Consider the following 15,278-nt stretch of genomic DNA (forward strand, 5'->3'; position numbering starts at 1 on the left):
CGGCTTTTTGTTGTGCTGCGTATGGTTTTTACATTGGCTAGCCAACTCTAAATGTGTGAAAGTCACTGGCAGCAGACAGGAAGTGGGGTTGGGGGCTGGTTGGGGGGCAGAACAGGAAAAGCACAGATTAGCTTTGTCTGCTCCCTGCTCCGTGGCTTCATGCCACAGCAAATAGCCTCTGTCATTCAAATGCATTACTCCACCTAGGAGCTTTGGGACACTCTCAGGGAAAGAGAGAGAGAGGAACTAGAGGGGTGGGCAGGGCAATAGGAAGTTCTGCATTTCTCTGTGTAATTTTAGGCTGTGATGTAATAAGCAGATACCAGGCACATAAACTGAGCTTTTTTGTTTCTAGGGTAATTTAGCCTGGCACGAGCCCTAATTTAAAGCCATGAAAGTATCTACGTACAGTTTCACATCATACAGTAATTAAAATGGGGACACCAAAAATGAGGAGTAAAATTGAACAACAAACACAGCTACAAATACGCAAAATTACACTGAACAGGATGTCAGGGTTCAGACGTGCGGTTTTGAGGGTACATACACTCATCATTTTCAACAGCAGCATAATTCCCTGCTTCCCTGAAGGCAATGTTGCCAAGGTGAAGAATTCCTGCCACAATCTGCAGCACCATGTTGCGATCCATCCCTGTGATACCGATCACATCCATGGCATGCTGGGGTCAAAGAGAGAGAGAGAGAGGAGAGAGAGGTTACAACAACACTGTCTGTGAATATGGAAAATAGATGTCATATTTGATCAGGCAAAAACTTCACAGCTAAATGAGACTCCCAGGAAAACAGAGTCTAACTCAAATACCAAGATGCTGAAGTCATACTTACCATGGTTTCCTGGAAATCGTGCTTGTCGTTAATATCTTCAACCTTGTAGGAACCTGACTGGTTGAGGTAAGAGTAGTAATCCAGGTTGGTGATGCCCAAACTGCTTTTCTGGTCTGCACCTGCTCCCTCTATTAACTGCATACAGAAATACAAGAATACAAGAAAAGGCCAATCCATTTCTAAGTTTCATTAAAAGAATTAAGAGATAGTTAATCATAAAATGTATATGTTAGATGTTGTTCCAAACCCATATGGCTTTCTCTATTCCATGGAGCACAAAAGGAAATGTTAGGCAGAGTGCTAGCCTAAGTCACCATTCACTTTCATTGTATGGGGAAAAAAAGGGGCAATGAAAGCGAATGGTGACTGAGGCTAATATTCTGCCAAACATCTCTATTTGTGTTCCATGTACGAAAGTGAAACGGGTGTGGAACACCATGCAGGTGAGTAAATGAAGACAGAATTTGCATTTTTGGGTGAACTATTTTTTAAAGTTCTAAACAACAGTCATTACCAGAAAATAGTCAAACTTCAAAACTCTCCAAACTTTTGAAACAGAAACAGACTCGTTAGGAGGAGGTCAGACAGACTCTACCTCTTCCAAAGCCTTCAGATAGTAAACTGAGAACAACATGACCTGCTTTTCAGAGCCAAATGGCTCCATCTTCCCTTTCCTGGACTTCACTGTTTTTAGTATTCATTCAATTTTTCCTCATAACAAACTTATACTACCGCCAGTCACAGTGACACTTGGAAGAATTCCACCTGGGCTGCGTTTCCCAAAAGCATCACAAGCTTAAGTTGATCGTAGAGACCACTGGCGCCAATGGCCTATGATCTACTCAGGCTTATGATGCTTTGGGAAACGCAGCCCTGAGCTCTTAGGTCCTGGTTCTCACCTGGTAGAAGATGTGGAAGCTCCTCTCACCAGGATTCCGCATCACAACCCGTGACTTTTCCAAAAGGAAGTTGGAGATTTTCCCACCATCTGGCTCACCACCAGAACTGAACTGAATCTCAAAGTATTTCCCCTGTCAGGGGAGATTAATGTTAAAATGCACACACATGATGGACTGCAGGTGTATGTGAATGCCCAGAGCCGACAGCAAGAGGAAATAAGTGCTTTGAACACACACACACATGCTCAGACTTACAGCAATAATGACATTACCAGACCCTTTAAGACCTCTAAACTTACGGATATGTTATTCATCTACAAACTCTACCGTCCTCTACATGATCCATTTGTGTCTTGTCTAATCCATTCTTCTTACAACATTAACTATACCAAACACAAAAGAACTAAAACAAGACTGATATGTCTATGTCTGGGAATAATGTGGCAGAACCAAAAGTAAATGTGGCGTATATAATATTTTGTAATGGCTGCTTTGGTGTGTGATGCTTTCTAAGTGTAGTTCTGGACTTGTGGAATGCAGCCAAAACCTATTCTCAATTCAACAGTCTAAAGTTAAATTAAGTTTGGGTCAAAGCTCTAAAATTACATCATATTTAAGCAACTGTCTATCTTTATACCCATTCTAAAAGCCTTTAGGCTCTTTGTTGTTTTTTTATTTCTTGCTTGCTTGCTTGTTTTTCTTTCTTGCTTGCTTGCTTTCCTGTCTGTGTGTATTTAAACTGGGTGATGGCTCTTTTGTTCATTTTTTTTTTTCAGAATAATTGTGGAACAGACTTTTTATATCCTGGGGACAAGACGCAGCACACAACAAGTAATCTGCTGTCTGCTTTCCTCAATAAATTTCATCTACAGGAGGATGTTCAATGCTTACAAATCGACTAGAGTTGTTGTTCCTCACTGTCTTAGCATTTCCAAAGGCCTCCAGCAGAGGATTGGACTGCAGAATGATGTCTTTAACATGCTGTGAGGATATAAACATGAGAGAAAGGGAAAGAGTGAGAGTTGCATTGAGTACAGCACCTTGGCAGATCTGGAACTGAATCAGATCAGTATAACATTTAACAAGGGTCATTAAGCAATGAAAATAAACACATACAAGTAACCTTCACATACAAGTTAAACTCAATTGACAGCATTTGTGGCATAATATTGATAAGCACAAAAATTTATTTAGACTTGTCACTCATTTTCTTTCAAAAAAAAAAAGTGATTACAATGGAAGTGAATGGGGCCAATCCAAAACCGTATAAATACTCACTATTTCTAAAATATAGCCACAAGACAAAAACAAGATTCGTGTTACCATGATTTTAGTGATAAAATCACTTACTAACCTTTTCTGTGTAAAGATATATCAAATTTTACAACTTTGTTGCCATGAAGATGAAACCCTAAAATGACTGTAAAAATTACAATTTAAACAACTTTACAGATCAAATAATACACAAATTTTAACAAAATAAATTAAAGTGCTTAAAATTATTAGCTTCACATTTCTGCCCTTAAACCTTTCAAAAATTGGGTTAGGGTTAGTGCCTACTGTAACCACGATTTTTGCTCTTTTTTAAAACATTTTTTTAAGAAAAGCAGAGAAGAGTCAATTTTTTTAAATGGTAATCAACATTATGCCACAAATGCTGTTGATTGATTTCAACTTGTATTGAACCCGGAATACTTTAAGGTTTTATTTGACATACGTATGTTATTGAAACATTAGCTTGTTTCAGAGTTTTGGAGATTTCTGTCTTTCTCCATACAAGTAGCTAGGAGCTGTACTTTCATTCCAAGAAGGCCATAGAGTGAACTGGTTTGTTCCAATAAGTACTTCATTATGATATAACATCAAGAGCTTTTTAAATCAACAAGGAACTACAATATTAACCAACTCAAAAACCCTATTCAGCAAAATATGGTTCTTGATAAGAAGAGGGTTTTTGTTGAACCTAACTTATTACAAAGAGCCACAGAAGAACCTTTATTTTTAAGAGGGTACCTGCAAACACATACAAGCCGCATACAAATATTTCAATAATGTTACAATGCAAAGTCACATTGCTAGTGTGAACAAACAACAGCCAAGGGCTTGTTTGCATTTGCACCACCAGGAAAAACAGGCATGAATACTTTGCATATGGGCAGAAGTACTGCGGGGGTACCAAATGAAAACTTCTGTGTGGACTACAAGAGCAAAAATAGAGCCAGACAGAAAGAGAGAGATAGAGGCATAAAGACAAAAATAGATGCAAGAAGGAGACAGACAAAGAGATAGAAAGTTGGAGGAATGCCAAAGTAACACATCATAGGTATCAGGATGCACCATACAGCAATGGTGGTCATATGATCATGAGGCACTACGACATCAGAGGTATTTGACAAAGCAAAGAAACAGAGGAGCAGCCATGACAGATAGGCCTAATGTTCCACTACAATACTCTGCTTTGTTCAAGAGCACAACACACATCCCTGTTGAAAAGACTAACATGGGTCACCAGCTTATGCTGTTTATTTGGATGCTGTCACCAGAATGTCCCCACCAGGTTTGTTAACTAGCTTAGCCAGCAAGTCTTCCTTGCTCAACCACCTTCATCAGAAAGACTGAAAGGTTAGGTTGACCAGCATTTTTTGCTTGAAAATAGGTAAATTAACTAGACCAGCACCAAACCAGCACTGACTAGCATAAAACAGCCTAAACCAGAAAGCAAACTCGTGCTGGTCTAGGGTGATCTTTTTAGCAGGGATGAGGTACACCCTAATACCATAAAAACACAAGGCTCAGCTAGTTTCATTTGATTTGATACACATGGAATCATAGTGGCTATTCTTTGCCAAAACAAAGTACTGTATATACTTATCAACAGAGGGTTAATGCAATCAGATTAATGCAATCAATTAGTGGCTGTCCACTGAGCTCACTCACATGGGTCCTTCAGGACAAGGGGGGATTGTGAGGGACAGATGGCTGCTGGAGGGGTTTGGGGGATAAAGGGATGACCATGAGAGATGGGGTAGAAGAATGATGTGGGATGAGGTAAAGTTTACAACAGATCAGGATTCTTGTTTAATCCTAACAGTCAGAAGCCACTTTATGCCTTGGCTAAATCTGATAGCGTCTGTGCATGTTAAAGAGTTTTTATGCTTGTTCATTCTACCCAGCTCACCTGTACTCTGGGACCTCCACCGGATACTTTGGAGATGTAGCTCATGATGTACTTTGCTGCTACTGTCTTTCCTGCTCCACTCTCACCACTAAGAAAAACACCAGAAATGACAATAATAAGCATCATTAATATTCATAATGTAAATGGGTACAAATACACTCCTGCACAAATACAAACACACATGTACAAATATGTATTGCTTTCCAAAGAAAACATCCTTAACATTTCTGAAGAAAAAAAACAGACTTTCACACTTGCATGACACAAATTTACATAAAAAACAATTATAAGCAAAAACGTTCTGTGGTCATCAGAAACATAGGGAGCACATTATTATAGAGCACAGGATTTTATAGCAACAAAATTAGGTTTTAAAGATTTAATCTTAAGGCGAAAAATTATTGATATAAAATATCACCAACAGCCTTTCATGTTTTTAACACTTAGTCGAAATGAGGACTTTTTATTGTCATATTAAAAACCAGACAAAACTTTTTCCACATACAACATGCAGCAGTTTAAAAACAAGCACATGAGGGTGTTAACAAGCAACAGCAGACCCTGTGTACCCCACAACACAATACTAAAATCTGCTTAGCCAGTTTTAAGAGGGTCAGAGAGGGTTTAATGTGGCCGTCTTTGTAGACTCTTATCCCCAACTAATACAGATCAAGTAGAACTGTGCTGTTGAACAGAGAATTTCTTTAATTTGTGGTGCTTGCAAAGGCAAGCATCAATATTTCTATTGCTCATACTTTATAAATGCAACTCAAAACAAAAGGTTTTTCATTTTGGTTCGTTCTGAACAGAAACTGCATTTTTTCATTCCAGTTCCGGTGATTCGCAGCCTCCTTTCCAAATGGTAAACAGATAGAACAAGTAAAAGAACAGTTAATATCATTCTTTTTAATAAAATGACAGTACTCTGTGCTAAGGGTGGGTGATATACTAGTTACAGTGCTAGCAGATCTCTCAAGAAAATATATATATTTTTTTAAATTGCTCAAAATAAGGGACTTTCCTCAAACAAAATAAGTGAAAATAAGCATTTTTTTTTTTTCATGTGGGGGAATTATCAGCATAGAAATCTACAAAGTATACAGAAGCCGATATAAAATAACGTCTTTTCAATAAATGTATTCTTAATATTAAATATAGCCCCAGAAATATTTAAAATATTCATCTGGCCATCTAAAAATCAATTAATAGCCAAAATCTCTCTCTCCTGCATGCATGCACATACTGCTTGGGGGTGTTTGGACTAAACGTACTCTTATGCAGCCTAAATTATTTTATTTTAAATATTGAATATATTTTTTTTTAATTAATTTATTTTAATGATTTGTCTTAATTACAGATTTGCTTCTCGGTCAGAACCAGGCAGCATCAAATATGTATTAATACATCATCATATCTAACAATAAAGCAGTAAAGACTTTGAAACAACTGAGAAATTAACTTTTTACCTTGATATTTTTCCTTATCTGGATTAACCGTGCATGTATGCATTAGTAATTACACCGATCAGCCACAACACTAAAACAACCTGCCTAATTTTGTGTAGATCCCCCTCATGCTGCCAAAACAGCTCTGACCCTTCGAGGCATGGACTCCACAAGACCTCTGAAGGTATCCTGTGGTATCTGGCAACAAGACGTTAGCAGCAGATCCTTCAAGTCCTGTAAGTTGCAAGGTGGGTCCTCCATGGATTGGACTTGTTGGTCCAGCACATCCCATAGATGCTCAATCGGATTGAGATCTGGGGAATTTGGAGGCCAAGTCAACACCTTGAACTCTTTCCTCAAACCATTACTGAACAATTTTTGCAGTGTGGCAAGGCGCATTATCCTGCTGAAAGAGGCCACTGCCATCAGGAAATACCGTTGCCATGAAGGGGTGTACGTGGTCTGCAACAATCTTTAGGTAGGTGGTACGTGTCAAAGTAACATCCACATGAATGCCAGGTCCCAAGGTTTCCCAGTAGAACATTGCCCAGAGCATCACACAACATCCACCGGCCTGCCTTCTTCCCATAGTGCATTCTGCTGCCATCTCTTCCCCAAGTAAACGACACACCCGCACCCGGCCGTCCACATGATCTTTAAAGAAAGCGTGATTCATCAGACAAGGTCAACTTCTTCCATTGCTCCATGGTCCAATTCTGATGCTCACGTGCCCACTGTAGGCACTTTAGCAATTTGTACTACAGTAGCTCATCTGTGGTATCGGACAAGATGGGCTAGCCTTCGCTCCCCACGCGTATCAATGAGCTTTGGGCTCCCATGACCCTGTTGCCGGTTCACCGGTTGTCCTTCCTTGGACCACTTTTGGTAGGTACTAACCACTGCATAGCGGGAACACCCCACAAGACCTGCTATTTTGGAGATGCTCTGACCCAGTCGTAAAGCCATCACAATTTGGCCCTTGTCAAAATCGCTCAGATCCTTATGCTTGCCCATTTTTCCTGCTTCCAACACATGAAATTCAAGAACTGACTGTTCACTTGCTGCCTAATATATCCCACCCCTTGACAGGTGCCATTGTAATGAGATAATATATGTTATTCACTTCACCTGTTAGTGGTTTTAATGTTGTGGCTTATCAGTGTATATATAGAGTTGTCTAAACGTCTTCAGCATGTCATAGAGGGATACATCCACAACGTACATTACTGCAAAGAAATGTTTGATGCAGCAATTTCCTTAAGAATAAAAGCTCTGATATCTCCTACTGATATATCTTCTTCTATATAAAATAAATAATATATTGTGAACTTCTTTGATCCCCCTCCCCCCCAATGCAATGATGAAATGAAGATATGTTTTATGTATTGTATGTTGTATGCTGTTATTTAATTTGGCTTTTCCAATAAAATAAATAAAAGCACATGCTCATGTTCTACTAAAATGTGAGAAACCTTATTTTTTGGGCAACAGGAAGTGGTGTAATTCCAAAAATTTACTGTAATAAACCATTTAGAATTTTGCTTTCATAAAAAATAAAAAACAAAATATTGGAACGAAATTAACGGGTTATTAACTGGTTATCAACATTGAAAAATAACGTTTTCACTCCAGAGCAATTGAAATGGACTTTGTTTCTGTTATGAAAACTTTTTTCATTTTCGGTTTTCATTTTTGTTCCTTGGAATGTTTTCAGTCCCTGCTTTTCAAAACCTCTAAAAACCTCTTTTATGTTTATCAGAGTTTTGTCCTAAACATCCATGACCATGACAAATGACGAGCGACAGAATATTTTTTGTCAATTGCTTGGTTTCTATTTCTGTAGGGTCCCTGTGGGTAACCCCATCCACTGTGAACTCTAATTGGTCCAAAATCCTGCTCCTCATAACTTTAAGCATCACATATGTTCTGATTGGCTGTAATTGTACTGCGTCATGCAAAATTATCTTGTTCAGTGTGTACAGACAAATTGCTTGTTACTTCAATCTTATAAAATCATGTATGGTTAGGACGTGTTGTGAGATGTACAGCACACACTTGTGTTTTCACTTATTTACGTGTGTTTGAATTCAGATTGTGTTTGCATACAGATTGAGCTCACCATGGAACAAAGCTTTGTTTATGCGGCCAATCAGTAATGTTCATGTGCAAGCATATGTGCAGTCTTAACAGTGCTGTTTCTCACAGCAACAGTGACTATACAAACGGCTGATAATTATCAAAAATCGGCTCATAAACACCTACCTTAAGGTTTTGCATGCAAATCAATAAACCAAAATACAAAAAAGTCATATTTACATGAGATTTTGAAATTCTCAGGTTTTTAGCCGGTCTTGGCATCAAATCTATTACAATTTCAGATAGGCATACATTGAATAAGCTGACAGATCAGCATGCAAATAAAATTTGGGGTAACGAGCAACTATGTAGGTGTGTTAGTCAGGTTTTGGTTAAACTTTTATGACCTTTGCCAAAAGAACACAATTTAAGGCATTTACATGACCTGCACATCTGCTTAATAAGCATAATCGGATTGTGCATTTAAACGCACTCAGTAATGGGAAAGCATTCTTCACCTTTCTAAATGACCAGAAGAAACCCTCTCATCAAAAATGCAGATGCATGCCTTCTTGAACAGATCTCATATCCAACACACAACACTTTTACACAACTTATAAAACTAATATATACTATAATATACAGTATGCTATACTACACAACATTAATATTTTTTACTATAGTGATCAGATGCACAACAGCCAACAGGGCAGAAACATTTGCAAAAAGCTTTGCAAACTCTCAATGAACTGGGCGATAATGGCATTCATTAATCCTGTTTGGTAGCATTGGCTCAATTTTCTCTCTTCATCCTTTAGCCTCTACTAGTCTCGTTTCGCCTGCTCTTTACATTTGGCAGGGTCATACACATTGAGATGTATGTGGTTTGGCAGATGATGACAGAAGAAGCTGGTTTATTTTTCTTTACTTTGTCTCTTGCCCATGTCAGTAATGCCATTATGAGATGGAACAGCTGCGGAGCATTAAAAGAGGCCTGAGTCAGCAGCAAGAACTCCATTACGTCACATGGCAGTAACGTTATACACCTTTAATTTCACTTCGCTCTCATCATGACAAGTTATCTACTATGTAATGTAATGCATCCATCTAGTCTTGCAATATAGAGTCTTGCAATATATTCAGAAACACTTTCTTGCTCAAGTTCCAAGACTTCTTATAAAAGCTTTAAGCCTAATTTATACAATAGAAGAAGCCAAACTTTTCCTTCTGAACAAACTACAGTGGCCTAGGTGAATGAAGCCTGCATTATACTATGCGCAGAGTCGTTTTAAAATTGGTTTGTTGAGAGTGACTTCACGGAAGTTTGTCTTGTCACCCCTCGGCCAGACAACACATTTTACAATAGTCTTGGAAGTTATCCATTTTTAATGTTAAGACAGTATTCTAGCTATCAACAATCTCCTAAGCTGGCACGCACAATTAAGCAATTAAGTATGAGGCTTAAATGCTGTGCTATATTGGTAATATAGTCAGGGCTGAAAGCCATTGTTAGGTCAGATATGAGAGATGCGCAGAGACACGACTAGTTGCTCAGTGAAGTGTTCATAGCTGTGCTTTATTGTGAATAAAGCACAGATATTGACCAATCTGTATCCAGGACCGGAACTATCCGCTTTATAATTGTAGATAAAAAATTAAAAAAAGTCACGTTCAAACCACACCCACGATTAGTTTTAACCAATCATCAATGCTCTTAGACTAGCTGAGTTCTCCTAAGTTAAAAATTTCAGGTGTGTGCATGAACAGGAGTTGCCAAACAAAGACCTTAGCAGAACAAGAATGTTAGTGCATTTAGTCATAATATTTAGGCGAGCTAAAAGAAGCCTGTTCGCCCAGTAAGTTTAAATTTGCCTTTAGTCTGCCATGTGGTTCTCATTCCATTGTCTTGCGAGTTTATAGGCTAGTCTCCACCTTAAAGGAAATGTCCCTGCTCTACAGGCGATGAAAACTCTGAGAACCCATTCTTATTGTCCACTGCTGTACACATTTTACACTCAGTTTAACTGGTCCATGGCTATTTCTGAATCAGGGGGATTTGTTATTTGTATGATGTAATAAGTGATACTATTTTTTTTTAAAGTACCTACATGCATTTACTGTCCAAACATGGGCACAGTGAGTGAGTGAGTGAGAGAGAGACAGAGAGAGGTATCAGCCATTCAGTCTCATTCAATGTCCAGTAAGAGACGAGTCATGAGACTGATTATTCAGCAGCAGAAACCGCAGCTCAGCAAATACAGTATGGGCACAGGTGTGTGTGAATGCACCCTCTGCCATACTGTACAGCCAAACTAACAAGATGATGGCGTGTTAATGATCTCAGCTGAACTTTTGTACATTCATGCAAAGCCTAATTTGGTCAGTAATTGGCTTCCTCTTGCTCTAATACAACAGATTCCCCCACATCCTTCCTCATTGTTCCCATTAAACAATACTGATCTGTACCTCTATGCCATTAAACACAATGAAGATTAAAAACGCTCCAAAAAAGGAAAAAAAAGAAAGAAGCCCAAGGATGTTGTGATATTTAATGCTCTCAATTTCAAGCCAACTTTCCCCAAATCGGCCAGATTCTATGTGAATGGAAATGGACGATCTTTGCACTGCAACCAAATCAGAAATCATAAGACATTGTAACACCAAACATACAACCACAATATTCAGCCTGGAAACAGCTTTGAAAACTACGGATGATGTCCTGACCTGACAAAGAGAAAAAGGGCATTAAAAAGTTTGAACTAAGGTTTTCAGACAAGTTTGCAAAAAACACCCATGTGAAATGGATCTTTTCTTGATGAGTAACTGCCTTTTGGAAAGCCTATGCATGTCCTAACCATAATCCATTGACCACACACTGCCAGGGCAGCAACTTCATGGAAGGCTTTGTTTATTAATCTGGTTTATTACAATTTCACTTCCAGTCTCTTTTTCAGTCTTTTTAACTGTACTGGAAGCAACTTGCTATGCAAACAAATGAGTGAGAAAAAAGCTGAACAGAAACCTTTTGCTATGCAGTAAGCACTAGAGTCACTGTCCAACCCACAGGTGACTATCACATCTGAAGGAAAGAACCCAGACTCAACAAAGAAAATCTCCTTTCTTTCTGCATCCGAAACCACGTACTGTCACAGTATGTACTGTATTTGATGAGAAACGCACTTCTCGGCCGGTAAAACAGTACGCTCTTTAGGTATGCGAGAGACAGTATAAATAGAATTCGGACATATTAACATCTGGGAACGTATGCATGGTCCTGTGACCAGAATATATGACGTGACAACAACAACCATGAAAATAATCCACTCAAGTTCAGTTAAACAAGCGCCATTTAAACACAATGAGCAATGTTCTTTGTGTATACAGCACTTACTATTGAAATCTGCCTTCTCCCCCGCAGTTCTCTGCCATTTGTTTTAAATCCAGCTTTTGAACGTGATATCTCCTCAGCTCCCGATGCATTGTGGGATAGAAAAGTGTTCAACCGATCCACACTTCGGATTCCTGCCAGAAGTAGTAGGTCATATGGGTATGTCTTATGAATACTATGAATTCGGACATACTACTCCACTGGCATACTGTTTTTTGGCATACTATATAGTAGGGATGTATGGATATTCAGATGCTGGGATTGTACCAATGTTTCATAATGACAGGGTGTATTAAGGGGCATAATGCTTCTATGCAGAATTGAAATGCTTTCCTACATTACTGTGGCTATAAGTTCAGAATTTTCCAATCAGATAGTACGAATGCGAAGTTTTTTCAACCTTAAATGTGAAGTGTGTAATTTTGGCATCAACAAACAGGATAGCAAAAAATTGTTTAAAAACAGGTTTCCACAAATAATGCCCGACCGATTTATCGGTATCGGCATATATGTTTACAGATATGCGCAGATATGAAAACTTTTTTTCAGAGCATATAATGCAGAAAACAATGCTTGAATTGGTGTCATAACATAGTTTGTCCAGCAGAGCACACTCCGACTCCACTGTTTACAGAGCTGAGCTGACGTGGCTCTGCAGACAGGGTGGAGTTAAGCGGTGCAGAGTTAAGCGGTGTCTTCTCTGTAAGTCGCTAACTAGTTTGTGAAATACATACTGGAAAGTTAATAAACAATGACCCCATCATTTTCCCTTTTCGATGTAACTAATAACATTAACCTTGTCCCTGACAACCATGTCTCTCATGTTTATCACATCTGTTTGCTATGTTAGCCAGCTATAGTTTGCATTCAGTAATGTAACAGATTGAAAGTAAACATTAGAGCACCTTTTTGCAGCTCAGCAGACAACGGTGCATTGGTGGATTGTGTCTGTTGAGTGTTGATTTCACGCTATGTTGTTATCTAGACGCAATGCTGGAAAGTAAAATAAACAATGTCCGTCTTTTACTTTCTGTGACAACAAGCTTATAGCTAACTAGCTAACCACATAGCTACTTTCATAGCTTGTCAGCTGAGTGGAAGCTAATGTGTAAACATGTATTCACCAAATTGTTTTGTTCAGGATTCAAAGTTTGTTACCCCCTTCAACCGAATAATTCCAGTCGTTGCATTTATAAAATGTAATATTTAAAAGTCTGGTTTTCCACCGTTGAAAGTTTCCCCTGAACTTCTATAGCAGAATACGGTGTAACACCGCTGCTGCTGTTTATCTCTTGACTCGGCAGGTGTAAATGCTTCTTGTTTTACAACCTGCCCCTAATTGACTGGCAGTATTAAAATAGTCAGCATTTGACTGATACTAAACAGTACTACTGATGTTTATTTAGCTATTTATTTTATTTTTATTTATTCTTTATTTTAATGGTCAGCAACTGACTGATACTAAACATACAGTACTGATGTTTATTTAGCTATTTATTTTATTTGTATTTATTCTTTATTTTAATGGTCAGCATTTGACTGATACTAAACAGTACTACTGATGTTTATTTAGCTATTTATTTTATTTTTATTTATTCTTTATTTTAATGGTCAGCAACTGACTGATACTAAACATACAGTACTGATGTTTATTTAGCTATTTATTTTATTTATATTTATTCTTTATTTTAATGGTCAGCATTTGACTGATACTAAACAGTACTGATGTTTATATAGCTATTTATTTTATTTGTATTTATTCTTTATTTTAATGGTCAGCAATTGTCTGATACTAAACATACAGTACTGATGTTTATTTAGCTCTTTATTATATTTTTATTTATTCTTTATTTAAATGGTCAGCAATTGACTGATACTAAACAGTACTGATGTTTATTTAGCTATTTATTTTATTTGAATTTATTCTTTATTTTAATGGTCAGCAACTGACTGATACTAAACATACAGTACTGATGTTTATTTAGCTATTTATTTTATTTGTATTTATTCTTTATTTTAATGGTCAGCAACTGACTGATACTAAACATACAGTACTGATGTTTATTTAGCTATTTATTTTATTTGAATTTATTCTTTATTTTAATGGTCAGCAACTGACTGATGCTAAACATACAGTACTGATGTTTATTTAGCCATTCATTTTATTTTATTTATTCTTTATTTTAATGGTCAGCATTTGACCGATACTAAACATACAGTACTGATGTTTATTTAGCCATTCATTTTATTTTATTTATTCTTTATTTTAATGGTCAGCATTTGACTGATACTAAATAGTACCACTGATGTTTATTTAGCTATTTATTTGATTTGAATTTATTCTTTATTTTAATGGTCAGCAACTGACTGATACTGAACATACAGTACTGATGTTTATTAAGCTATTTATTGTATTTTCAGTGTTCATTTCTAGAATTTGTTGACAATGTATAATAATAATATCAAATATTCTTTGATAAAAATATTTTTTTGAAAGCAGCCTTCTGCTTTTGCATAGTCATATCGGTGCAAAATCTGTGAAAAATCCACATAGAAAAGGTCTGTTTTCATTCCAGCTCAAAAATTTACTATATCGGCCACCATATCAGTAACTGGGGAATTTCCCCCCTCTAAAATTGGTATCGTCTCAAAAATCCCATATCGGTCGGGCTCTATCCACAAATACTTAATCTTCCATCTTTTGGCCATCTAGTAACTTTCTTGGTAAACTGGTATTAAAGGAAGTCGAATCCCAAACTCACCACTGGCTGAGGCAAAAGCTGACTGGTCAGACCGCTCAAACAAAAAGAGAGAATGTTTTGAAAGTGAAACAAAGTCACAGTGTTTTACATTCTTCAGGAAGTCAACATATGAATGGTTTACTTACAGTCATCTCTGCAAATTAGACTGGGATTGGAGACAGTATTTCATCATCCAAAACAATTACATCAAAAAACAGATGCAAAGAGAAGAATCATCAGACTGATCAATGTTTTGGCCAGTTTCTAAACTTCCACCTTTAGTTGGGAGACTTTGTGAAAAAACCTCTTGGGCCAGCACTCTGCTAGCATTGCTACTGACTGGATTACTGCATGAGGAACCTCCTGCATTTTACCTTACTACCTCCATAACAACTGATTGTGAGTGGAGTTTGCCCCCATTTACAGTAGCAGATGGCCCTCTGAGGCCCCTCTGCACAAGTGCATTTCCTGTGCTCAAGCAGGAAGCACAGGTTAAAAAAGCTGTTGTGCTTTGTTTCCCCCTTACATCATGGAGCACCTATACACAGGCCAAATATACTAATCAGACATGTTTACAAGTCTCTGACACAGAGTCCATGTCAAATCACAAGCCTTTTGTGACAAGTCTCAGTAAAGTCTCAGGTCTAAGTCTTCTCAGAAATGTCAAAGTCTGCTAAATGACTATATTTAATGCAAATCAAGTTT

General features: G+C 37.6%; 1 protein-coding gene across 1 annotated transcript in view; it reads right to left on the reverse strand.

Moving 5' to 3' along the window:
- Positions 1-15,278, reverse strand: part of LOC127444564 (unconventional myosin-Ie-like) — a 75,661-nt gene that overhangs the window by 32,361 nt on the left and 28,022 nt on the right. The window contains 5 exon segments of the mRNA XM_051704009.1: positions 548-680; positions 847-981; positions 1,746-1,877; positions 2,637-2,726; positions 4,924-5,011. Coding sequence (XP_051559969.1) covers positions 548-680; positions 847-981; positions 1,746-1,877; positions 2,637-2,726; positions 4,924-5,011 — 578 coding nt within the window.

This window comes from Myxocyprinus asiaticus, chromosome 1 (genome assembly GCF_019703515.2).
Source record: "Myxocyprinus asiaticus isolate MX2 ecotype Aquarium Trade chromosome 1, UBuf_Myxa_2, whole genome shotgun sequence".
NCBI lineage: Eukaryota > Metazoa > Chordata > Actinopteri > Cypriniformes > Catostomidae > Myxocyprinus > Myxocyprinus asiaticus.